The 27765-nt window shown below is 33.7% G+C and overlaps 1 protein-coding gene across 2 annotated transcripts in view; it reads left to right on the forward strand.

The window, feature by feature from the left end:
• UGGT1 (UDP-glucose glycoprotein glucosyltransferase 1) overlaps positions 1 to 27765 on the forward strand; it is a 107851-nt gene that overhangs the window by 33256 nt on the left and 46830 nt on the right. For both annotated transcript variants that reach the window (XM_043991840.1, XM_043991841.1), the window contains exons 7-18: positions 812 to 908; positions 1926 to 2004; positions 5081 to 5181; positions 5849 to 5948; positions 7450 to 7510; positions 8467 to 8558; positions 9998 to 10148; positions 13269 to 13388; positions 15639 to 15724; positions 21223 to 21358; positions 23201 to 23332; positions 25788 to 25952. In XM_043991840.1, coding sequence (XP_043847775.1) covers positions 812 to 908; positions 1926 to 2004; positions 5081 to 5181; positions 5849 to 5948; positions 7450 to 7510; positions 8467 to 8558; positions 9998 to 10148; positions 13269 to 13388; positions 15639 to 15724; positions 21223 to 21358; positions 23201 to 23332; positions 25788 to 25952 — 1320 coding nt within the window. The remainder of the gene's footprint in view (positions 1 to 811; positions 909 to 1925; positions 2005 to 5080; positions 5182 to 5848; positions 5949 to 7449; positions 7511 to 8466; positions 8559 to 9997; positions 10149 to 13268; positions 13389 to 15638; positions 15725 to 21222; positions 21359 to 23200; positions 23333 to 25787; positions 25953 to 27765) is intronic.

The following is a 27765-nucleotide window of genomic DNA, read 5'->3' on the forward strand; positions in this document are numbered from 1 at the left end:
CCCATAGTTCTTGATAGTTCCATATTTCCAATAATGCTTTTCCTTTCTTTTCTTTTTTGCTCCAAAGTGATGTTAAGAAATGAAGTAAAATTAAGTTTAATGATTTTAGACCATTTGTAGCATCTGGCTAATTGTTTTTAAAGCATTTTTTATATCAACACATTTGTACATGGATTTTCCAACTTACAAGCATCTCATATATAATTGACTGCCTCAGCTTGAGACTGGCCTCTTCATGACAGCTCTAAGAGATCCCTATCGATTTTCTTTATGCTCCAGCTGAGAATTCTTGGGACTTTTTTCCCCTGCTTCCACTAGAATCTTTGGAGTCTCATTACTACCTACTGCCTCAGTTGAGAGAGAGAGGAGAATATGTTCCTGGCATCCCAGGTGGAAAGTCTGAATGAATATCCTATGAAACAATATCATAAATAGTGGTTATGTTTAACTGATATATTATTGGCCAAATGGGCTATTTTGGATTATTCTAGGGATCCAATCATTATTTGTAATACTCTGATTCTGTGGCAAAATGTGTTATGCATTCCAAGCAGTCTACTTATGAACTTCTGGAACATGGCTTAATTATTAGATTGCAACTATTTCTATTTAACTCAACACATATATTTTTTAAGGTCCTATAATGTACAAGACACACACATGGTATGTATATGTATGCACATGTGTATACATTTATGTACACACATGCAGATATGTATACATGTATGTGTTGCTACATAATAACATTTCCTATTTTAGGAAACAAGTTCAAAAGATAGGATAATAATGTATGTACCTATTTTACTTTTAGAATCCTAGTAAAGAGAAAGTCTACCTTTCTGGGTATGGTGTGGAATTGGCTATCAAGAGCACCGAGTACAAGGCCAAGGATGATACTCAGGTGAAAGGTGAATTCTTAAAATAGAACAAAAGTTGTCCTGTTTCTCTTCTTTTTATAATTTTACATTTTAAACCAATCCATTTTCCCCTTTGAGAATTTTTTCTTCTAAATTCTTTGTAGAGATCTGAACCTCATTCCTTGAAATTTTGTTTCCATCCTTGTCTGAGTATTTTATGTGATAACCAACATCTTTCTGGCCAAGAATGTTAGATGAGATGCCTTTCACAGCTTATCCATATCACAGTTTAATTAGCTAATGGAAGGAGTGCTGAACAACGCAAATCCATTTTTCTTTGCCTTTCTTTTTTGTGTTTCATTTGTAAGAAAAAATGTTTTGTTTACTTTCATCCAGAATGCATGTGGATATATTTTCTTATACCACTCTCCACCCATTTAATTTTTTAGTTATTTTATGAATTTTCTTAATTGCGTGATTTAAATGAAATATTTTTTAAGAAGGAAAGGGGAAGGCTAAAAAATGGTCTTCTAAAAGGAGTTGTTATGTTGTGTGTTTTTTTCAAACACATCAGGAAATAATAAAGATGTGGTTTAGAAATCATCTAATAACTTAGTTTTATTTGGAAAATAACAGCACTTACAGTAAATAATATAAACTTTTACAGTCACTGTCAATACCCCTGTGCATTGTTTTTTTTGTTTGTCTAGTTGGTAAATTGGAGGAGCTGCCTGTTATAATATTGCTGCTTTTGATTTTGGGAGACTTCCCATACTTTTTTCATGTTTATGAATGTTTCAATTCATTTGTAAAATTTTCTAACATTTGAATAGCAAAAGCCTATTCTTACTTTATCAATAACAGAAAATATTTGAAAAAATTAAAATCCCCACCACCCCCCAAAATGTGCTAGGGCTAGCTAGAATTGAAAAATTAACAAAAAAATAACCAACTATATATTATCATTTTCATAGACTCAGGTTGACTTTTTTGGACATCAAACAAAATGGATGATAATATCAGTATTAGTGAGTGGTAATATGTATGATACTTACTGTGCTTTTGTAGGAACTGACATGAATGCTACAGTAATAGGTGAAAATGACCCTATTGATGAAGTTCAAGGATTCTTGTTTGGAAGATTAAGGTATGACTACCATGTTAAATCTGAAATGATCTCCTTGGTCAAAATTTCTTAGTTGCTTGCTTTCCAAGCATCTTAGGTTCATAGGATTATCTCTGACATATTTATCTTCCCTAAGTTTCAGGATCCTTGAATGATTGAATTTTAATAAAAATAGTAATTGTTTATTCTTTATAATGCTTTGTGCTGAGCACTAAGTGTACAGATAGAAAGAGGAGAAAGAATAAGCATCAGTATACAAAGAGACCCATGACAAGCTTTCTTGTGTTTAATCTAAAATGCAATTGCTCTTGTCCTTATTTTAATGATTGTGTTTATGATTTTAAGTAAAGGTAAAGCATAATCACTAAGGCATTATGTGTCTGCCTGATTTCTTGCTCTGGACCTATGACTTGGTTTCATATCAACATAGTAGATCTCAGATGAACATTAGGAGAAATTGGACTATTTCCCCCAATTTTTTTTGGTCTGGTAAATAGTTTATTTTAGCTTGAGGAAGTGATGGTTGATGCCCAAATTTTTTTTTAAAAGATTATTTGGGGAATTGCAGGGATAAACTATGATTTTACAAGTTTTAAATCCAAGAAAAATATTCTTTTGTAGAAATAGGCTTTATCTGTAAAAATGAAGGGATTGGATTAGATGATTATCTTTGAGGTTCCTTCTAGCTCATAGTACCATGGTTTTATAATTCTGAGTATACTCAGTATGCTGAAGCATGTTAAGGTCACATAAAGGACCTTATAGAGCAAACAAACTTTGTTACCATGTCTATCATAAATTGGTAATTATGTATAACTTTATCAGAACTCCTTGTAAAATTTTGTCTGGGCATTATTCACTTCTCATAGGATCATAGATGTAAGATCTAGAAAAGGACCGTAGCATCTGTTTTGCCCATTGTTCCATTTTATGGATGTAGAAACTGAGGCCCAGGGAGATAGTGTCTTTTTGTGTGTGTGTTTTTTTTTTTTTTTGGGTGGGAACAATGGGGGTTAAGTGACTTGCCCAGGGTCACACAGCTTGCAAGTGTCAAATGTCTGAGGGCAGATTTGAACTCAGGTCCTCCTGAATCCAGGGCTGGTGCTTTATCCACTGTGCCATCTAGCTGCCCCCAGTAGTGTCTTTTTTAAGGTCACATACCTTACTAAATGATAGAGCTAGGATCTGAGACCAAAACTTGTGCTCTTTCTACTATACCATATATCTTTTCCATTTTCTTAGGTGTGGAAAAAAGAGATGAAGTAGGAATCATCTTTGCTAATGGCTAGTATGAATGTTTTATTTACTTTAGCTTTAATACTTGATAGAGTTATATATGACTAAATCACTAACAGATGATTTCTGCCCTATCATATTATATACTTTAAAATTTTTGTTTAACCTCAGCACTGATTAAACCATTATATAGTCAAGATCAAAATTTTTTTTTTTTAAGTGAGGCAATTGGGGTCAAGTAACTTGCCCAGGGTCACACAGCTAGTAAGTGTTAAGTGTCTGAGGCCAAATTTGAACTCAGGTCCTCCTGACTCCAGGGCCGGTGCTCTATCCACTGCGCCACCTAGCTGCCCCAAGATTAAAAAAAAAATTATTTTTGCAGGGCAATGGGGGTTAAGTGACTTGCCCAGGGTCACACAGCTAGTAAGTGTCAAGTGTCTGAGGTCGGATTTGAACTCAGGTCCTCCTGACTCCAGGGCCGGTGCTCTATCCACTGCGCCACCTAGCTGCCCCAAGATAAAAAAAAAAATTATTTTTGCAGGGCAATGGGGGTTAAGTGACTTGCCCAGGGTCACACAGCTAGTAAGTGTCAAGTGTCTGAGGTCGGATTTGAACTCAGGTACTCCTGAATCCAGGGCAGGTACTTTATCCACTGTGCCACCTAGCTCCCCCAAGATCAAAATATTTAAAAAAAATTATTCATCAAGCTTCTAACATATCAGATTTTTCCTCATTGGTCTGATTATTGGTTGTTTACAATATAAAGGTACATTATGGAAATTATAGAAAACAAAAGTGACCCCTTCTTACCAAGGAGCTTATTCATTTAAAATAATTTTTAAAGTAACTAGTATAAATTTTAAGGTAACTAGTCTAAATTAAAGAGTGATTTTCTCTAGATAGTGAAGTTTCCAGAATCTTATGTTTGTGGATCATATTATGTTATTTTCCTCAAGCAATGGAGCATTTTAGAGCTTCCTAAATGAAATATTTTTTTTTATCAATTTGATTTTTCCTATGGGCTTGTCACATAGCAAGAATGAGGCATAACAGAAGGGTATTCCACATGTGGATCCATTGGATCCATATTCTGTCAAAAGATACTGAGGAATTCCCCATCATAATAGATTTTATCTTATGGATAAGAGTTGCCCATGTGGGCACATGTGGATGTGTTGCAATCTACTTTGTTAGAAAGAGATGAGATGGATGATATACAGATACAAATAGCAATTATTTGATAATTTCATTATGATGAGTAGTGGATCTACTATAGAAAATAACCCTTGGAACTGAGGGATCCAGAGTAGTACAGTAAGTACATTTTTTCAGTTCTGTATATTGGTGTACAAATTTACTTCACTTCCACTACCTGTTAATATAACCTTTTTTCTTGTAGTTAGGTAAAAAAGGAATGCTATAAGGACACGGCAAATCAATCTTGGTTTAAGGACAATTTCCCTTGCTTATATATAAACTTTAGATTATCAGATGATAATTTCTCAGAACACAAATGACACTTTACTCTGTTTAATGTCAGCCCAGTTGATGAAAATTGTCTTTGTTGTTATTGAAGTGTTTGTTGAAAGAATATTTTGGTGAGACTTGCCACTATATATCAACCATCCATCTGTTTTTGAATTTTGTGTTAACTTTTGTATTCATTTACAAATAGGAAAGAAATGGGTAAGAGGAATTATATCACTATTTGGAAACTCTTAGTCATAAAATTGAACAGAAGCTTAAAAAACAACAATCATATACCAGATGTTAACATAAATTATATTTGTATGTAAGTATGTTTTGAATAAATAAGAGGTAATCGACACTTTGAATCTGACTTTCCTCATATTTCTGTCAGAGAACTCCATCCTGATATGAAGGAACAGTTAAAGGAACTCCGGAAGCATCTTGTGGAAAGTACCAATGAAATGGCACCTCTGAAAGTTTGGCAATTGCAGGGTAATTCCTACCTGTAATTTGGTTTAATTTTATAATATAGGAAACATACACTTTGGAGCCTGTTAAATATACCTGATATTTCCTCTGTGGTATTAGAGTTCATCAGAAATTTTAATAGTTTTAATAACTGTGATAGATAATAGAAAAAGGCATTTGCAGTATGTAGCCCTGGGACCAAATAGTTGCAGAGAGGTATAGCAATAATGTAGAATTGTAGAATGTGTATAGTAGTTAGCAATTCAGATACATTCACAGTAAGTACATTTTTTAAATGTACTTATGTGTGACATATATAAATTATTTACGTTGCTAGATTTTCCACTGGCCTTTGAGTCAACTAGTAGCTCTATTCCTTAAGAAAAAAATTTTCACTTTTGGTTTAAAGAATACTATTTTCATTAGGTAGATCCTAAAAGAACCAAAAAATGCTGTGAAAAGATTAAACTTGTAATTGTGTCTTCAAAATACCATCCACTTGAATGATTTCATTTGAGGTCTTGTCTTTTACCAGTGAAAGAATATGAAAGGTTTGTCAATTGTGAAGCATTTTGTGTCTCTGTGTGTCTGTTTGCATATGTACCTGCATGTGAAAACTAGTATACTTTGTAACAATAGTTAACTTTTAGTATCTGGGTTAAACTTTATACTTTGTTTCATTTTTTTATAGATCTAAGTTTCCAGACTGCTGCCCGAGTCCTGGCTGCACCTCTTGAGGTAGCTTTGGTGGTTCTAAAGGATCTCAGTCAGAATTTTCCTACCAAAGCTAGGTAATACAGAAGAAAGCACAGGGAAATGTCCCTCTTTAACATAGTATTCAACGATAACCTGTCTTCTCATCTTGTTAAAATTCAAAGTGAGGTTTACTAAATGTAATAGAACTTAGAAAAAAAGTGCTACATCAATCAGTGCAAGGTGGCATTGTTTGAAATATCAGTTCCAGTATTTGCTTAGATTAGCATTTAAAACAGAAACACATATGAAGTGTTAGGGAAATTCATGGAATAAATCTTGTTGTGAACAATTCTTACATAATGTGTACCTACTTCCTTATAAAAGCATTAAAATAAAAAAATTGACATGAAGTGTAAAAAATAAGGATGTTTTATTTATATTAAAATGGCATTTTGATTGAAACAATACTGTGTCTTGAAAGGGAAGAAATCTCTATATAAAAAAGATCAAGACCCTTATTTTCTTGATTCCCATGTTCTCTTCTTTATTTGATAACTATACTAATAATTGTTCAACATGAGTTTTTCCTCGTTGATTCAAACCAGATACTATCCTTATACATTAATGTAGAATCAACATTTAAAAAATCTTAGTTGGTGTTCCCCAAAAGACCCTACTGTGTTTAAACTACATTATTTTTCTGCATTTAAATCAGATTATTATTGCTTATATATAGTAGTGGGTACATTTTTCTTAATTCTAAAGCTGTATGCAAGTTTGTATCAAAATTCTGAAGTCCTCATTTTTTATACTTATTAATAAGCATTAGTCTTTTGTTTCATATTCTTGCTTAAGTGTTTTACCAAGGGGTCAAAGTTAGTTCCCTTATACATTGTACGACTATTTAAAATCATAATAAGGTTAGTCTAAGTTATTTTGAGCTCTGATATATTTGTTTTTTTTTTCTTTTTAATATAGTTTAGTATAGAATTACCTGACAAAAGCTTACCATAAATCTCACAGTAGATTCTCAGTCATATCAGAGTTATTGAGTTGAGCACATAAACACTACCAGTGAGTACTTAAATATAATGCTAAATTTACTTATAGAAGTTTTTTATTCACTTTATAGGCATTAGGAATAAATTCTATTGTTGACAATAGTATTCTATTTTTAGCCAAGAGTCTGGAAGCAACAATGCTACTTTAGAATGATTTAGAATGATTGTAAGTAGAGGAAAATGTGCTATTAAGCAAGGGGCTACATACTCATTTGTTTGTTTGTTTGTTTTTTTTTTTTGCGGGGCAATGGGGGTTAAGTGACTTGCCCAAGGTCACACAGCTAGTAAGTGTCAAGTGTCTGAGGCCGGATTTGAACTCAGGAACTCCTGAATCCAGGGCCGGTGCTTTATCCACTGCACCACCTAGCCGCCCCCCTACATACTCATTTTTAAGGACTGTATGTTTTAAAAAACCCTTTTAGTAATAATTTACTTAGCACTTAGTAGTGGATTCTTCAAAATCTGGTCCCTTCCCATAAGCGAATTTTTATTTAATGTTGAGCCAAGCACCCAATTAACTTTTTTGTTTCTTTAGAGCAATAACGAAAACTGCTGTTAATCAAGAACTCAGAACTGAAGTAGAAGAGAACCAGAAGGTAACATCTGCCAGAAAACATCAGCTTTTGCTTCTTTTTTGGGGGGGTGGCGGTGGTGGTGGTGAGATGGGAAATCTCTTTAAAGTAGATAAATGTTGAATTAAGTATCTATTTAATCTTGGTGCTACACCAAGGATTTTCCAAATATCCCTTCCCCTCTCTCCCCCTTTTAAAATCCAGTGCTGTGAAATTTTTTTTCCCCTATTTTGATTTAAACTTTACCTTGACTTTAGGCCTTTCATCCAAAGAACTTAGGTGTGGCCGTTGTCCCAGCCATTTTTATAGTAGAAAAATTGATAGAACTCACTGGGGCCTTAAGTCTCTTAAATCAAAGCTTCTTAAATTGTGTGTTGTGACCCCATATGGGGCTATATAACTGAATGTGGGGGTCACAAAAAATTTGTCAACAGTAAAAGGTTATGTATACCTATTTTATTTACCTATGTACCCAGGGTCCCATAAAAATTTCTTGGGCAAAAAGGGTCTCAAATGGAAAAGCCCTATCTTAAATAAACTACATTTTATAGTTGCTTTAATTAGTAAATAATCCAGTAGTGTTTTTTGCTTGATAATTCCTCACTCAGGAATCAGTGCCTACTGATATTGTTTCACTGAGTAATTCAGATGCACCTTAGCCCTCTCTTTGTTCCACTGCTAACACTAGCTGGGCAAAATAGCCAGTGGCAGTGCAGGGAAAGCTACCACCACCACCATCTCACATCACTGCCTTTTATTAAGTACTAGAAGCTGTTGCTTCTTTCAGTTAATTTCTTATAACAAAGTAGAGACATAGTTACTGGATTCTCCCAGTTTCCTAAAAATTGTAGGAAACAAGATTCAGACTCCCGTCAGCTAAAAGGTGACGGTAGAAAAGAGAAAGATACAAAATTGGAAGAAGTTCTTCTTTCGAATGTCCTTTTGCATGTCAACAATTTTTTTTCCCTTTAAATTTTCAGTATTTCAAAGGAACTTTAGGATTACAGCCTGGAGAGTCTGCCTTGTTCATTAATGGATTACACATTGATTTAGACACACAGGACATATTTAGGTATGGATATCAACATTCTTCATTTTGTGAAAAATTTTTCTTATTTCCATGTCTTAATAGGGTTTTTGCTCAGATGTTACTATGTATTAGAAGGCTTCCAGTGTTGGATGAGGTTTATTCAAAGAATAATTGGGTATAGGCAGTTTTCTGTGTGATTTTTCCACATGAAATATTGCCTTCTTGTAACACACTATCACCTGCATCTGGTTTTCATAATTGCATTTATGGAGTCCATATTAATAAAAAGTAACCCATTGCCCTCTTACCACTGAATATTTGTGTTGGCCATCTCAGTCAAAAGGTCTACTGGGGGTAGAACTGCATTTGCCAGTGAAGGCCCTTTGTTGTGACTCTTACGGAAAAAAATGTTTGGTTTCATTCATGTCACTGGAATGCTTCCACAAATACTCCTGTTCATGTTCACTAAAGTACTGTCCAGTAATAAGCTATTATTTACCAAATTGTACAGAATTATTTCTTACAGCTATATTCTAATTTGCTTTGTTTCTAAATCGGAATTTATCCTTTGACTTATAGACTTTAACTAAAACATCTTGGGGCCTTAGTATTAAATCACAACGTTAGTAATGCTTTGTAGGAAGCAGTTATTCACAGTAAACTACCCATGTTATCAAAGTTAAACTACGAAGTCTACATAATGTTATTATAGATGGGCATAGCCAGTAAAATGTTACATATATTTCAAAGAGCTTGATATCATTAGTACTCTTTTGTCCTAGGTTGTCAATATGAAAATATATACACACAATTGAATAAATATTTAACTCAAGTTAAATGCTAACTCTTATAAACAAAGGATAAAGTACTTTGATAAAGTGGTGATTGCATTAGATTTGTATATTTTGATAGATTGACCTGAAGGCTACTTCATTAAACCCTGGCTGTCTTCTTGAAGCTGATATAACTGAAGTGAAGGTTCTGTCAGGTCTTACTAAGTAGTCGGAAAGCCTTCAAAAAGGGCCTTGACAGTGGACTGGGTTCCTGTTTGGAGTTGTTGAGAGGGATATCACCAGCTGACCAACATTTCAGTCCTGCATATCCAAAAGATTGTACATTCTTTGTCAGTAGAGGGAGGACACACACTAATGACATCACGGGCCTTGAAAAGTACTGAAATCATAAAAAGAACTAAAATTTCAGTCACTTTAAACAATTTAAACCAGCTATGCTATAGAATCTATTTTTTTTTCTTTTTTAGGGGATTTTCATTTTTATTATTAAACCCATGCTATATTCCTCTACATTTTTCTAGAACAGTGATGTCAGACTCAAATAGAAGCACATCCCTGTAGGGTACATATTGACTTAGTGGTAGAATCTATACCATATTTTCTCTCTGTTTAGTCTACTTACCAGGATCAGAACTTTAGTAGCTTTCAAGTGTTTCTAGGAATAATGAGTTCTGTAATTTATTTCAGCTTGTTTGATGTGTTGAGGAATGAAGCTCGTGTTATGGAGGGACTACACAGACTAGGAATAGAAGACTTATCTCTGCACAATATTTTAAAACTGAACATCCAGCCATCAGATGCAGACTATGCCGTGGATATCAGAAGCCCTACTATTTCTGTGAGGACTCTTTTAATTCTCAAATATTCTCAAATTCAAATATCATTAATATTTTTTTCATAATTTTCTCATAAAAATTGCTATACTCACTACTCTTATTACTATAAATTGACAATGTGTTACAACTCTTGGGGGCCAGTTTTATTTTTCATTACTCAAGTTCGTATATAAATGAAGTAGGTTATTAATGAATATATTCTAAACATGTTATGTTTGTTCTTAATCCAGTGATTTATAACTTATTTGAGGATATCTAGTATTCAGGGAATCATGTCCAAGGGCTTCTTGGAAGAGAATATAGACTTTTTGTGTTCTTATAGTTGCCTTTACGCTTTATCCCACAAACTACCCTGAAGTGTTGTCACCCAAGGACAAATGGAACAAATTATAGATAAAATAGGTAGCTCTGAGGCCACACACACACAAAAAATAACTCACATTGTGAGAAAAAGTGTGTCTGTACAAAAATATTAATAGTTGCTTTATTTATACTAGTGAAAAACTGGAAACTATCAATTTGCCCTTTGGTTGGGGAATGACTGAACAAGTTGTTAGGGGTCAGCATAATGAAATATTATTGTTCGCTTTAAAAAGGCTCAATTCAATTAAACAAATATTACTTGCCTTCTGTGTGTGCTGGATGCTTAATATATAAACACATAAAAAAGAAAATAGCTCCTGTCTTCAGGGTACTTATGTTGATTAGACAAAGATGATAAATATGAAGCAATGTAGAAGCCCTGTTTGAAGGAGGACTTATATGTTTATAACTGTATTAAAAACAACTTCAAATACCCTCAGGAGAGAAATTAAAATTTTATTCATATGAATATACATGTTGGATTATATAAACATTGGATTTGGTTTTTAAATTTGTTTTTTGTTGAGATTAAGTCTATTCTGTTTTTATTTTAACTTAATAACCATCAACAAAAGCAAATTTTTAGATACAAAAACAAATGAAAAACTTAGTATATTTTCAAAATCTATATTAAACTTGGTAGAGTATTATTAGATGCATCTTGGTTGCAAATTTCCTCTCTGAATTATTTTTTACTAAAATTTCATAGATTTTCTTCTTATATCAGCAATGTTTATATTCTGATATCTGCTTTCTTTGCATTTTTTATATCTTTATATTGTAATTTCTTATGGCACAGTAATATTTCATTATATTTGATTCATTATTTCTGGTTAACATATTCATATACTATAATTTGTTTAGTATCTGTCATTTCTTTGCTAACTATTTGCTGAGCCCAATTAGTGGTCACATGGATTATTTCAATTTTTTTTCTTTTATGTATAATATTACTGTAAATATTTTGTCAGAAATAAAACTTTTTTTCTCATTTCAGTTATATTCTTAGTAGTAGAATCACTGAGTTGGAAGATAGGACCAATTTTATAGACCTTCCTTTAAATTTAAATTATGGGCAGGATCTGTGATCCTTTTATCTTTGGCAAACTGGGAATTCCTTCCACCAATGCAGACTGTAATCTGTCTGTGACTTAGTAGGCAAGTTCTAGAAGTTGCATGAGGTACATAGAGGTTTAATGACTTGCTTTGGATCTTGAATCTAATGCATATCAGAGGCAGGATTTGAACCTGATTCTTTCTTATTCTTTAGTCCAGTAGTCTATCCACTGCCAATCTACCTCTTATATTGTCATATTACTTTTCTTTTTTTGTGTCATATTACTTTTCAAAATGATCGCACCATTTTACACCCACACTGTACCCCTTCCAGCAATAAATTTTGTTATCATTTTAATTATTTTGAACAATTTAATGAGTTTAAGGTAGCATCCAAATTGTACTTTGTATTTTCTGATTATTAGAGTATTGGAACAATTTTTCAGATTTATTAGTAAAATGTATTTTTTTCTTTTGAAGCCCAATTTTTGTATATACTTTACCACTTAATCATGAAGAAGATGAAACTTTAAAATTTGTGTCAGACATTGATTATGACAGATTTAAAAAAATATATATATATATTATACACACACACACACACACACACACACACACACACAGAGACATCACCTCTCTGTCAAGGAGGTAGGTGGCATAGAACATCATGATCATCAGTTGCATTGATCAGAGATCTTAAGTTTTTAAAAGGTTGTCTTTATAAAGTTATCATTATATAAATGTTTTCCAGCTTGTGCTATTATCTCTGAATTGCTACATAGAAACAGTCCATTTGGGCACTCCTTACAGCATAAATAGTATTCCATTGTATTCATATACCATGATTTGTTCAACCATTCTTCAATTGATGAGTACTTCTTTAGTTCCCAGTTATTTGCCATTATAAAAAGAGGTGCTATACATATTTTTTTTTTATGTAAGGGACCTTTTTCCCTTTATTTGATCTCTTCGAGGTATGGACCATTCATGATATTATTCAATCAAAGATATGCATAGTGGCTTTTTGAATTATTAATGATTTGGAGCATATGTTTTCTTTTTGACTGTTGTTAACTTGGATTTCTTTCTTTGAAAACTTCCTATTCATATATATCCTTTGTTTATCAAATGGAGATTGACTTTTATTCTTATAAATTTTATTCAGTTCCTTAACTATCTTGGAAACAAGACAGAGCAGCTTGCCACAAAATTTTTTCCCAATTGTTTCCATTCTCTCTTTTTTTTTTTTTTTGCGGGGCAATGGGGGTTAAGTGACTTGCCCAGGGTCACACAGCTAGTAAGTGTCAAGTGTCTGAGGCCGGATTTGAACTCAGGAACTCCTGAATCCAGGGCCGGTGCTTTATCCACTGCGCCACCTAGCCGCCCCCTTCCATTCTCTTTTTAGCTGAATTGGTTTTATTTGTGGTGGTGGTGAAACTTTTCAGTTTTATGTAATCAGCTTTGATGGCTGGCCAGTACTTGAGTTCTGATTTAATAGCTTGTAGGAATGACTTACCTTTCATACTTAGTTTTATATTTATATTACAAAGTTCTTCATTAGAAGGTCTTCAGGTTGCTGTTTTCCTTTTATTTCCTTTTAAATATATACATTTTTCCCTTTAAAATGATTTAAAGCTCTTGTGAAGTTTACTGCAAATTCTTATAGGTTAACATTGTAATATTTAGATTTTTATCTTTTTCAGTGGATCAACAACCTTGAAGTTGATAGTAGGTATAGTTCCTGGCCTTCCAGTCTACAGGAGCTACTTCGACCTACCTTCCCTGGAGTTATCAGACAAATCAGAAAAAATTTCCACAATTTTGTAAGCAATATGTTATTTATTTATCCTTTTATCCACCTATTTATTTATTTGTTTGTTTGTTTAGGTCACAGTATACTTAGTTGACCTTGATTTGATTTTTTTTCCCCTAACCTTCTCTGTCTTAAATATAGAGATTCTTTTTCCCTGTTCCTGCCTCTCTTTACTTGATGCTTTAAAAATATATTAATAGGGGCAGCTAGGTGGCGCAGTGGATAGAGCACCGGCCCTGGAGTCAGGAGTATCTGAGTTCAAATCTGGCCTCAGACACTTAACACCTACTAGCTGTGTGACCTTGGGCAAGTCACTTAACCCCAATTGCCTCACTAAAAAACCAAACCAAACCAAAAAAATATATTAATAAAAGATTTTGAGAAAATAGGATAACTTTCAGGGTTATAAATATTGACATAGAGTTGTTGTAGTTATTGGCTGGAGATATTGATTTAAATCAATAATATAAAGTTTGGAAATATGTGTCTTAAACCTTTTCCAGTGCCAAGAAATTAAGTAGCTTTATGTTCAGCATAGTCCCTTTTTTAAATTCAGAAAAAGCATATACATTATGAAGATTGTATTATAATCATTTTACTTGGAAAGTACTTCAAATCTTTATAATGTTTAGTTCTAGAAGAACTTGGAGATATTTCTATTCTCTTTTTTTTGGTAGAAATTACTTTTTTTGGAAAAATGAATTTTTTCCTTAAATAATTAATTTTTCCAATGGTGTGCTTCAATTTCTAATAATTATCATTTTGCATCATTTCCATGTTTGTAGGGAGATAAATCAGGAGATTTTATTAGTTTTTTCCCTTTGTTACTCTTTTTTTTTTTTTTTTTTGGGTAGAGCAATGGGGGTTATGTGACTTGCCCAGGGTCACAGAGCTAGTAATTGTCAAGTGTCTGAGTTCAGATTTGAACTCAGGTCTTCCTGAATCCAGGGCTGGTGCTTTATCCATTGCACCATCTAGTTGCCCCAATGCTGTTACTCTTTTACATTACCCTCTCCTTCCGTAGAATAGTAGCCAGAAAGCTATTTGATACCTTAGCAAATAAAACTTCCCTAAAATGTGGGGGGGAGGGGGGGTGTACAAAATCCTTTGACTAAAGTCTTCTCATTTTACATATTCCATTCCTGAAACTGCTTCTGAACTTCCTAGTGTGAGATTTAAAATTGGATACAAGAGCATTAAACTCCCTTTTAACCTTTCCTTTATTTATCTCCCAGACCAGTAAGTGGAAGAAGCCTCTGATCTCTAATTGGAGCTTTTATTGTTTGGAAATTACAAGGTGATGTTGATTAGAAAGATAGGAAGATAGAAATACAAACAAATAGTCTTAGATCTACACTTAGTCTATATTCCGTATAGAACTCACCAAAAACCCAAGGCCACCTCTGAAGCTGAGAGCTGCGTCAAGCATGTGCTGTTACGGAGAACGGGGCCGAATTGAACCTCATTCAGCGTCTGTGCGTGCAGCTCAACCAGCGGAGGAGGAGAGCAGAAAAAAAAAACCACCTCGCTTCCGTTCTCTCCTTGCCTTTTAAGCTCGCACCCCAGAAGTGGAGTGCTTAGCAGACGGACTGGAAAATTTAGCAGATGCATGGCCTTTTGTCACGGTCTCCTCCCCGAAAGGGTGGTCCTTCAAAAACTGGCATACTTTTTAACACATTAGCCAAAGTCCACTTACCTTCTTTCTATTTTTCTCTTTGTTCTCCACACTTTGGTTATTTGGTACTAGATGAATATTTAATGAATAATTAATTGCCTTTTTCTGGGCATAAAGATTATTTGTTTTTTAAGCTGAGAAAGTTGGATAAGACACTGAAATAAGACTCAACCTGGCATATGTTTGTGGCCTTGGGAAAGGGTGTAATGAAAAGAGCATGATTTAGAGACAAAGGGTTTGGGCTTAAATCTTGAATCTTCTTCTATTTATTATTTAGGTGGTATTGTTAAGTTCCCTTCTTGAACCCTCGTTTATTTATCTGTAAAATGTGGCTCTTGAACCAAATAATCTCCAAGATTCCTTGCAGTTCTGAATCCTGTGATCATTTTGCCTTACCCTTCCCCCCTACCACCATGAATGGAAAATGGAGTGATTTCTATTTAACTACTTTCTGAGATGTATGGTTTAAGAATAACTGGAGAAAGGCAATCTTTAAATATAAAATTATAATAGTATTTTCATTACACAGTCACTTAGGTATAAATGCCATTTCACGAGTTCTTTTTAATTTTTCATTGCCTACAGATTATCATCGTTGATCCAGCTCATGAAACTGCAGTAGAATTGATGAATGTAGCTGAAATGTTCCTCAGTAATCATATACCACTAAGGTAATAATACTATGTGTTGATTTTAGTATATGTATAACTGAGTTAAAATTTTGTTTCTCATTCTTAAATGATTTGATTAGAATCTAATACCTAAAGATATGAATACAGTGGGGTTAATGAATTGTGACTAATTGGTCATTGAGGAAGAGAATTCGTATCTTTTTTAGCATAGAATATTTGATACTTTTTTGAGCAAAAACTAGTTATTACTAGATGATTGAAAAATAGCCTACCTGAAAATGTTTCATAGGTTTAGCCTGCTGTCTCATAGACATTCACATCACAAAAGATATTAATATATTTGTAACAGATTGAGGACTTTGTTAGTGTCTGTAGGACCAAATATTGTTCATACCTGTTTGCAGAGACCTGTCAAATTAAGTGAAATGCGTTTATCTAGAAACTTCTACTGGAAAAAAAATGAGTTCTGTAAACAGGTAGCTTACATATCTGGTTTTTCAGTATAGTATTTTTAACTTTACACATTATTGGGGCTTCTTTTTATTAATGCATACATAGTTATGTTTGCTAAAGTTTAATTTTTTAGAAAACATGAAGGTAAAGTGAGTAATCAAGTTCTTGTTCAACCATTTATTGTGTGTCTAGCTAGCACTGGTACATAACCTTGGTGAGAACCCAGGAATAAAAGACAGTCTGTGCTTTTCAGGAATTTACCATACAGTTGGGAAAAATAGATTATACACACAAAAGAAACAGAGAACAATAAAGGATGGTTTTTAAATTATTTCCTAGCTCACACACTCCCAGGTGCTATCAGTATTCATGTTTTAAAAAACCCAACAGCAACAGCATTTTAGATTGGAGGACTTTGGAAAGGCTTTGTGGAAGAAATAAGATGTGTGTTGGCTGGGCCTTAAAGAAAATAGCAGATTTGGTGCCAAAGAGAAGGAGTAGGGCTTTGGCAGATGGATATTTAATTACTGTGTTAACACTGAAGTGAAGCAGGGTCCTATCTAAAAGGAAAAGCACGAGGGAAAGGCACAAGGGATCACTCAGTGCACTGTCCTATGCACATTCACATCTTTATTGAACTGAAGTATTCAACTAAGTTGTAGTAGTATTAGTAATAACAACAATAATAAATATCTCATTTTATCATTTTATCTTTACAACAACCCTGGCAGATAGGTACTATTATTATTTTTATTTTACAGATGAGGAAATTGAGGCTGAGAGAGATTGTGAGTAGCTCAGTGTCACACAAATTAGTGTCTGAGCCAAGGTTAGACCTCTCCTATCCTCTTGACTCCAGGTCCAACACTGTGTACTTTACCACCTAGCTACCCTTATTGTTTGAGCAAGTCAACCAATCAACAGATTTTTTAGTAAGCGATTATTAAGTGTCAGGCACTGTGGTAAGTTCTGGGGGACTCAAAGAAATGCAAAAATAGTCCCTGCCATCATGGAGTTTACAATTTAGTTGAGGAAACAGCATTGTAAATAATTAGGTACATAAAAAGTACAAGTAGAATAGATGTAACCTTTGAGGGGAAGCCTCTAGCATCTAGAGACCTGCCTGACTGTAACAAACACTTTTTATTGGGAAGTGGTTATTGATTGATTAGAGGTTTTAAATCTTTCAACATTTTTTTTCTTGTAATTTTGTATTCATTGTATAAATTATTTCCCCAATTCTTTCCACTTTTCAGTTCACAGGAGTCTCCCCATTTTCCTCTGAAATGGTCCATTTCTTCATATCTTTTAGCACTATAATATTCCATTACATTCACATATCATAATTTGTTTAGTCCTCCAATAAGAGGGTAGCTCCTTAGTTTTCCATTTTTGATTACTATGAAAAGAGCTGTTATAAATATTTTTGTGTATATATAACTCTTTTTCCACTTTTTTTTTGGATCTCTTTGGAGATATAGACTGGTAGTCTTGTATTGCTTGGCCAAAGGTTATGTGTTACCTAGTGAATTTTGGTGTATAGAGATTACAATTTAATAGGGAAAAAAGACATGCAGAAATACTTATAATGCAAGGAATAATGAGATAACTATATGGGAATGAAGAAAAGGACATTAATCATTAAGTGGTCATGATTTGCAAGCCTTGTACTAGGGCCCCAGCACTACAAAGACCATGATGAAACAGTTCCAACCTTCAAGGAGCTTACTATCTATTGGAGGAGACAGCATGTACACACATAATTATAAAGAATACAAGGTAATTTTGTGGGGAGGAGGCTCTAGGAGTTAGAGGAATCAAGAAAGCCTTGTAGGAGGTAATATTTGATCTGAACTTTTAAGAAAACTACGGATTCTTAGACATGTAACTGAGGAGCTACTGTATCGTAAGCCATGGTGTTAAATTTATACGGAGGTACCAAGTTATGAAATGGATTGGGATATCTTGTGTGAGAAACAGCAGAGTCAGCTTGGTTGGAAAGTAGAGTTTATGAAAGAGAGTAATGTATTAAAAGCCTGGAAATGGAATTGGGATCAGGTTGTGAAGTTCTTTAAATGCTGAAGTAAGGAGTTTGTATTCAATCTTAGAGTTGACAGTGAGCCACTGGTTAAATTAGATATTTTAAAACAGTGAATCAACAGGATTTTGTGAGGGATTGGGTATAAAAGATGAGTTAGAGTTTAACTTGTGAGAAATAAAGTCTGGTAAAGGTTTTAGGCATGCTAGTTTGAGGTAACAGTTGAACCATATTTCTTATTGCCAGTATATTTTTGGGCAGAATAAAGTGTGATATTTTGCATGTGTTCCTTAAGTCACTAATTGCTATACAAATTGGAGTGAGGGGGTTATTTTTCAGTGTCTCAGTATGGGAGGAATATTGTTCCACATTTTATTTTGCATAAATATGACTTCTTTGTGAGGTTTTTATTCTTCCTTATTTGGTGTGAAACTATTGACAGTCCAGTAAAATGTGTTTGTAAAGAACTTTGCCATATTATGAATTTGATTTATGCTCTAGATCAAAATAGGAGACCCACTTTGCAGTATAATGTAGGCTACATTTCTTTTACCATAATATTGAAAGCCTGTAAAGTGGGTTTTATCCTTGTTCTACAACATTCACTTTATATGATAGAGTAACGAATTGGACAAAATTATAGCGGTTTTAAGTGGACAGGAAATTGTCTCATTCTAAGCTTCGCTTCCTGATTACTTTCACTGTTCTTTTATGATTCAAGTATACTACCTTACTAGTTTTTCCCCCCCGCTGAACTACTGTGAAATGTGTGGTTTTTTGTCCGAGTTCATCCTAAAAAGTTTTTACTAGTTGAAGATAACAAAGCCATGAAATCATGATGTCAAAAGAACTTGACTATTAAAATTCCAGCAATGTCTTATTTAAGGAAATAGTTATTTTGCTTGTTGCAGATAAGAATATATTGTAATGCCAAGAGAATATTTGTCTGCTCAGCCTCTTATATAAAAGTTATCTTTAGCTAGGAACAAAAAATATATATATATATATATATATATATATATATATATATATATATAATTAGAGTTTGTTTTTCATATCTTCTGAAAGTGCTGGTTATTTCTAAAGTACCACCATTGCATATACCAATCCTAGATTAAATTGTTTTATTTGTATAAAGTATCAGATATTCCTGTTACCAGTAAAGTTATTTTGTTTGTTTGTTTTTTTGTTATTTGGTGAGACAGTTGGGGTTAAGTGACTTGCCCAGGGTCACACAGCTAGTAAGTGTTAAGTGTCTGAGGTCAGATTTGAACTCAGGTACTCCTAATTCCAGGGCCGGTGCTCTATCCACTGCACCACCTGGCTGCTCCAAAAATGTTACTGATTTTAAATGTGGTCATAAGAATGTTATTTAGGCTATGTCTGTTTTAAAAGGTTCAACAAAATATTATATAACAGAGTAAGTTAAACCTAAGATATTTCTTATTTAATCTTTTCATATTCTTTCTTAGAAATAGTTCTTTAAATTATGAAATTGCAAGCAAGATAATTTTACATTGGAATAATCTGGTACTTTATCCACTGTACCACCTAGCTGCCCCTAAAGTCATTTTTTAAAAAATAGAAATGCACAAACTTGCCTACTATTCTTTGCAAATGTTTAGGATCATAGATTCAGAGATTGTTTTAGTCCAACCTCATTTTACAGGTGAGGAAAGTATGACCTCATAGTTAAATAATTTGTCTTCCATAACACACAGGGAGTGAGTGATAGCACAAGAATTTGAGCCCAGGCCCTTTGACTCCAAGCCCAATACCCTTGCCACAGGACCACATGATCTTTTGTAGATTACTCCTTTGTTATAGGCATGGTGGTGTTTGGGAAAGTTTAGGGGACTAGGAATCTGGAAACAGGTTCTAGGGTCAGCTCTTCTACTTCCCAGCCTTAGACACGGCACAGTGTCAGTTTTCTCATCTATCAAATCGGAATGATATATTTTTCACCATGCCTGCTTCATAGAACTGTTGTGAGATTCAAATGAGATAATGCTTGAAAAAGTGCTCTGAAATGTTAAAAGCACTGTATAAATAAGGTAGTCACTATTTCTTAGTAATAGAATTGCTTTTAGAGTAGACATAACTGGGGCAGCTAGGTGGCGCAGTGGATAGAGCACCGGCCCTGGAGTCAGGAGGACCTGAGTTCAAATCTGGCCTCAGATACTTAACACTTACTAGCTGTGTGACCCTGGGCAAGTCACTTAACCCCAACTAAAAAAAAAAATAGAGTAGACATAACCAGTACAACTTTCCCCTTTATAGCTGTATTGTATAGCTTTAAGCAGGGCAGCTAGGTGGCAGAGTGAATACAATGCTTGGTAGGCCCAAATTCAGGAGAACCTGAGTTCAGATGTGGCCTGAGACAAATACCAGCTGCCTGACCCTGGGCAAGTTACTTTGTCTCAGTTTCCTTAGCTATAAAATGGGAATAATGATAGCACCTACTTCCCAGGGTTGTTATGAGGATCAAATGAGATGATAATTATAAAGTGCTTATTAGCACAATACCTGGTGTAGAGTAAGCACTATATGAATGTTAGCTATTTTTATATTATTATTAAACAATATTCCCAATATAAGATTGTTTTTTCCTGTAGAGGACTATATTCTTGCTTTTTAAATGGAAATCCTTCTTGTATTCTGTAAATTCAAAATTTAATCCCATCCTCATTCCAATGTAGCTCAATTGCTGAGCTCTCATTTTGAAATCCTTTATACCCTGGTGAAGACTCTTCAGATCTATACTTTTTGTATGTTTTCACCTTCAATAAATACTCCTTGTTCCCCCAAACTTTCACAGCCATATTTCTCCTCTCTATTCCCCTCCTTTCCAAATCTAATCCTAGCTTTGAATGTGGCATAGTATATGTTGTATGTTCATAATGGCAAATATAATTCATTCCCAGTAAGTTTTCTTAAAGAACGTATTTTCATCATTGGTTAAGTGCAGTCACTGATTAGATATAAAAGATATGCTTTACAAAATATTTGACTTCCTTGAGATAAATACTTATTTCCTTCCCCACAGAATTGGTTTAATCTTTGTGGTTAATGACTCCGAAGATGTTGATGGCATGCAAGATGCTGGAGTGGCCGTTCTTAGAGCATATAATTATGTTGCACAAGATGTGGATGATTATCACGCCTTCCAGACTTTGATATCTGTAGGTTTTCATTTAAGATGATAGAGTTTATTGTCTAATGTGTAATTTTTAAAAGTCTGTAGTATAAATGGATACTATATTTCTCAAATGAGAAAAGGAAAGTTTTGCTTTTCCTGCAATTACTTGTGAAGTAATTGTTCTCATGGAAATGCACCCATATGCCATTCCTCAGTGCAGAAATTTAAGATCATAGTTTTAGAAGTTGTCTAGTCCAATGCCCACATTTTACAGGTGTGAAAAATATAAATTGCTCTTCTTCTGGCAAAAAGGGTACCTTCCCTTTTGAAGGTTCATCCATCTGTGAGGTACCATGTTATACTTTTTTTTCTCGAGGGAGTAATCATATTTGACTGTGGCAAGTGGTGGTGGTATTTTATGGCTTTAATAGCAAAGATGTTGAGAAACATTTTTTCCCAATAGAGAATTAAGTTTTAGGCTAATAAATTATCTATTTTGAGAAATGTCAAAAAACATGATCTATAAAGATATAGCATTGCTACCATCTGATTTACCTAACTTAATCTGAATGCTTACTGAAATAATAAAATGATATGTGGTAAACAATTTTTGAATTCAACTCAGCAAGCATTTGGGTGTATATTAAGTGTTTGGGATACAAAGACAAAAATAAATAGCTTCTGCCCTCAAGAAACTTATTGCTTGGTGTCTTGTGCAAATGTTATCATTTTTCTTTATATGTTCATATTTTAGTGGCTAATTACCATATCCAAGCCAGGCTTCATTCTCTCAGACTGGCTTTCCTCAGCCAAGTGGCATTTTAGACATGATGTCAAATGTGTATACTTGCTTATTTAGAAATAAAATATTCATGATTTGTTCTCCACCTTTTCTTTTTTCATCATCTGAAGTATCAGAAAGGCATCAGTAACTATTGTTTATGGCTTAGCAGTAACTTAATTGGGAGATGTCATAGCATATAAACCATTAATTTGGCTTTATCTGTAGCTTATTTTTTTTTCCTTTTTTTTTTTTAATGTATAAGGTATTTTATTTTTTCCGTTACATGTAAAGATAGTTCTCAACTTTTGTTTATACAAGCTTTACAATTTCAGGTTTTTCTCCCTCCCTCCCCCCTCCCCTAGACAGCAGGTAATCTGATATAGGTTATATCTATATATCTCTATACATATAGATATAGATATATACACACACATATATACACATAATAACATTAATCCTATTTCTGCATTAATCCTGTTACAAGAGAAAAAATCAGAGCAGTGATACAAAACCTCAAAATAGAAAAAAAAACAACTGTAGCTTATTTTTAAGTGCCCTGGTAGTTTAATGTTCAGATAGTTATACTTTAAAGAGTCATTAAAATTGGTTTAGAAGTGCCACTTAAAAAGATTCCTGAAGTAAATAAATTTATAAATAATTTATAATAATACTTTGCTTGAAAGTTTTTTTTTAACTTTGAGTTTGGTCTTCCCTTCTTAATGGGACAAGAAACCAATTAATTAATTATTTAATTTCTAGGAAATTTAAGAAAAATTTCATAGCAGATAGCTCAATTTTTTATACCTGCATGTTTTGTTGGGGTTTTTTATAATTATACTACACAACAATTCCCATAAATTTGAAACCTGTCATTTTGGGAATTTTCAGTGTTTAGCCTAAAGAAGGAAACTTTAAGGAGATTGGGAGAAAGGAGAACTAAGTTTAATTGCTAACCTCAAAATTGATCATTTAAATGTTTATACAAAAGGGACACTTTTCTCACTTTCCTGTTGTAAAAACATTGGCCTGAGAATGACATTCACTCGTCTTTAAATGGTTATTTGTAAAGTATATATAAAGTAAGTTTTTTTTCCTCCTCAGATATATAACAAGGTAAAAACTGGAGAAAAAGTGAAGGTTGAACATGTTGTCAGTGTTCTGCAGAAGAAATATCCATATGTAGAACTGAATAGTATTTTGGGGATTGACTCTGCCTTTGATCAAAATCGGAAGGTAAAAGATTTATTTATGTTTCTCATGTAACTTATTTTATCTTTTTTTTTCATAGAAGAATTTTATAACAGCATGGAGGACAGAAAACTTGATAATGGTTTTGCATGCATCAGAATGTAAATGTTGTTTTAAATTTTTGTCTCATGAAGGAAAAAGAGACCATTCTAATTTAGGTGGCACCATCAACAATAAATACCGTTTGACTATGAAATGGGAAAATATTCAATTTTGTGCAAATCAATAGATAACTTGCTTAGTATGTGTAGATTGTAAGGCTTTCTCCACAGTTCTCTGTTGAATGTTTCAAAAAAAAATTAGAACATAAAGTTTAAATAAAACAGCGTAGAAAGATTATAGAATTTGATGTAGGACTTTAGCTGAATATGCTATTTTGGTGATTGTGTAGTCTTAGTCTAAGAATGAAATCTTAGGGATGAAGGAAGCCACTGTGTTAAGACAAGTAAACTATAAAACACTGAAAAAAATTAAGGTTACAAGGACACATTTTTTTGTTTAAAGTTACTAATTTTCATTTGGTTATTCGATAAGCATTTTAAAATCACTGCCATGTGCAAAATACTGTGCTACAGTTCAGCCCTCAGCCCTGAAGGGTTGAACATGGCACCCAGGAATGGGGTGCCACAGTGAAAGTTCCCTGGGAGTGCCAGGCAGCAGTAGCTGGAACACATCACAGGCCAATAGAGGATCACAAAGGGGAGCATGGGGTTGCTAGTCACCAGAGAAGAAGTTTGTCCCACCTCATAGGAAGTAGCCCTCCCCTTGTTAGCATCTTAAGACAAAGCCCAATTTGACCCCTCCTAGTTCCAGTTCTTTTGGTAGGAGTCTAAACCCAGAGAAGGGAACAAATTAAATTATTTTTCCCCAGATGAAGAATTAGAAGAACTTCAATAGCCATTATCTCCAGATTTGACATCTTTATGTCTAAAGAGCATGACATTCCCTCCAAATTCTTTAAAGGTAAAGAAGTTACCTAATAGTAATATGAATTTAAAATTTAATTTATTTGGGATCATTTAACCTAATTTTAATAGCCTGAAAAAAATATTGTGCTAGATGCTAGGGTTAATAGGAACTTATATAGATAGGTAGATAGATAGATAGATAGATAGATAGATAGATAGATAGATAGATAGATTGATTGATGATAGATTGATCTACATATATGTATATTATAATTTGTAGATACAAACATACATACATATATATATTTAAGGTTTGTAAGATGTTTTACATGCTTTTAATCATTTGATCTTCACATTTGGTCTTCCTGTGAACTAGGTACTACAGGTATTATTGTCCCCCTTTTACAGATGAAGGAAACTCAGGCTTAGCAAAATTAAGTGTTTTGCTCATTGACATATGGGTAGTAAAATCAGAGGGGTGGTTTGAACCCATATGTCTGCTAGTTTCAATTCTAGTACTCTATATGTTGCATCATTCTGCCTTCATATATCATGGGGTTCAAAAACAAAAGGAAAAAGAGCCCCCTCAAGGAATTTACATTTTCTTGTATATCTGTGAAATTCATTAATTTTTCAGGTAGTATAGAATGATCATAATGGCATAAGTTAGATGTCCAAGAAATAGAAAAACAAAATACTTAGGAGTAAGTGGAACAACACAAAATTGTGTAATGTAATATCAGTGTATTTTATATTGGCAAATTCCTGAATGTTCTATATAGAATATGTATGGTACATTTAAAAAAAAGTTTTAATAAAGTTTCATTAAATGAAAGAAAATTAATAGGGGCAAAGAGTTGATGTCTAGGTAGTTGTAGATTAAATTGATCTCTCTAGATTGCCTACTGAAAGCCTATACTCACACACTGTAGAGGTCTATGAATTCACTGGTTTAAGGAACACTATATATAAATTCTATCTGCTAATATCGATGAACAAGTTGTCTATAATTTGTAATCTTAGAGGGTTGCTTGAGGCACTGAAAGGTTAAATAAGCTGTTCATGGTTGCATAACTAATATATGTCAAGAGGCAGGATTTGTGCCCGGGTCTTTCCAGCTTCAAAACCAAGCCTCTTATGCACTATATCAAGCTGACTTTTAGATCTATTCTAAGAGACCACAGATACTGCCTCCAGACAAATAATGGGTACTTTCCTCAATGACGCTGTTGGGGCCAGGCTAGAAATAGCGTTGGTGGTCTGGGATGTACTTAAAGGTCATAGGCTGTCTTCATTCAAGTTGGAGGGGCAGTGGTGGTGGTTTTACTTACCTGACACATAACTAACTACCTTTTGTCTCCCTGAAAGATGATTTTAAGCAACTGGCAATATGTTTGTTTAGTACCATACGTACAGTCTGTCTTGCCTGTTTATAAATTGTTGATTGTAGATTTGTAGATTGAGGGTAAGTTTTTTTCCCCCCTTTTGCCTCACAAAAGCCTAAAGCTTTCTTGTCTTGTTAATTATCATAGGAAGGAAAAGCTTATTATGAGCAGACAGGGGTGGGTCCTCTGCCGGTTATACTGTTTAATGGCATGCCATATGAAAAAGATCAGCTGGATGCAGATGAACTGGAAACAATTACAATGCATAAAATCCTGGAGACCACAAGCATCTTCCAAAGAGCAGTGTACTTGGTATGTGAAGATTCTGAGTTGGGTTTGGGTACAGTGCGATCTCTTTTTTTTATTAAGTTCTAGTTTTTGTGGTTTGCCATAAAATTCTTCAAGCAGTAGAGTTTTACATAGCCCAGTAACAGTTGTTTTTAGACTCCCAGCAGAATGACTGTTGTTAATTGCTTCAGGAGCTTTCACTAAGAATCTTGAATTTGAAATGGCTGATGCTATGGGATTTGGCATTAGTTAGCATACTAAAAATACTAGTTTTCTCAAAGGTTATCTCAAAGATATTTTTTTCCATACTATACAAGCTTTTTTATTTAGGACAATTGCTTAAAAATTAGAAAATAATTAAAAACTAAAAGTAAAATTGATATAGTATGAGTAGTTGTCATAAGGATATTTCAGAAATGGTATAATTATTGTGTTCAGATTAAAAAATTGTTCCCAAGTAAAATCTATGGACCTCACCAAATCTGAGTAAGGTAAAATTTTGGTGAATATATTCTATCAGAATTTGCTCTTCGTGCTTACAATTCAATGTATTTCATCAAATAATTGATTTCTTATTTTTAGGAACTGTTTTTGGGTTGAGTTCATGATTCTCTGCTGAGTGATAATTGGTTTAGTTGCTCAAAGTCAGAAGTCTAAATTTGAGGAATAATCTTATCACTGCTTTAAGGAAACACAGTAAAAATAGTTGGAATTCTTCAAATATTCATTTAATTTTGTGTGTGTATATCAGTTTTGTGGAGCATGATAGTTCTGAGGAAATAAGATTTGAATTATATAGAATAATAACCTTAATATCTCTAATTGCCATTCTTTTTTTTCACCTCTTATTTCTTTTGTGAAAAGTTTGTGTCAGGCTTATTTTAATTTGGATCAGCTCATCTGCAATGATGAGCCAGAGTGTGTGTGTGTGTGTGTGTGTGTGTGTGTGTGTGTGTGTGTGTGTGTGTGTGTGTGTGTGTGTGTGTGTGTGTGTGCATACCTGCATTCTCTCCTGCAAAGGTTTATTTAGCCTTTGATGGTCAATGACTTTGAATAGGAGAGCAGGTTCAGTTTCACAGATTGTGCTTATTACTGTGCTACCTCAAGAATTTGTTCTTGGTATTGGACTAAGTAGATAGAAATAGCGCTTCACAAAGGAAAAGGCTAAACTAGAGTCTTTTTTGTACCTCTCTATATATTTGAATTATATTATTCTTTCTTTTAAAAAATGTGCTAGTAAATTTTTTTAAAACTTTCCAAACATTTCTATGACTGTGGATCCTACTTTTTGGAAATTTCCTTAGTGAACATAATTATTGTAGTGAATTAATAAAAATATATCTGGAAAGGAAGAGAAAACTATTTAGAAGAAGTTAAGTTAGCCATTTTTTTCTCTCTTAAAAATAAGACATTTACCAGAGCATCTTTTCTCCAAAAATAATACTTTAACAATTCATTTCACACCAAGTCTTTAAAAAGTTAAAGACCGGGACGGCTAGGTGGCGCAGTGGATAAAGCACCAGCCCTGGATTCAGGAGTTCCTGAGTTCAAATCTGGCCTTAGACACTTGACACTTACTAGCTGTGTGACCCTGGGCAAGTCACTTAACCCCCATTGCCCCGAAAAAACAAAACAAAACAAAAAAAAGTTAAAGACTAAGATCATAGTTCAGTAGCTTTCTGTTCTCCCCAGTTTGTCCTTTGACTCTCCTCTCCAGATAAAAGCTAAAAAATCCCCAAACTCTACTGTCTCTTAAATTCTTTTAACATCATTGTAGTGAACATGGACTTAACTAGGGCAGGGGGCAACTGCTGCTCAATAGATTTTTCTACAGTAT

Source organism: Dromiciops gliroides, chromosome 3, assembly GCF_019393635.1.
Source record: "Dromiciops gliroides isolate mDroGli1 chromosome 3, mDroGli1.pri, whole genome shotgun sequence".
Lineage (NCBI taxonomy): Eukaryota > Metazoa > Chordata > Mammalia > Microbiotheria > Microbiotheriidae > Dromiciops > Dromiciops gliroides.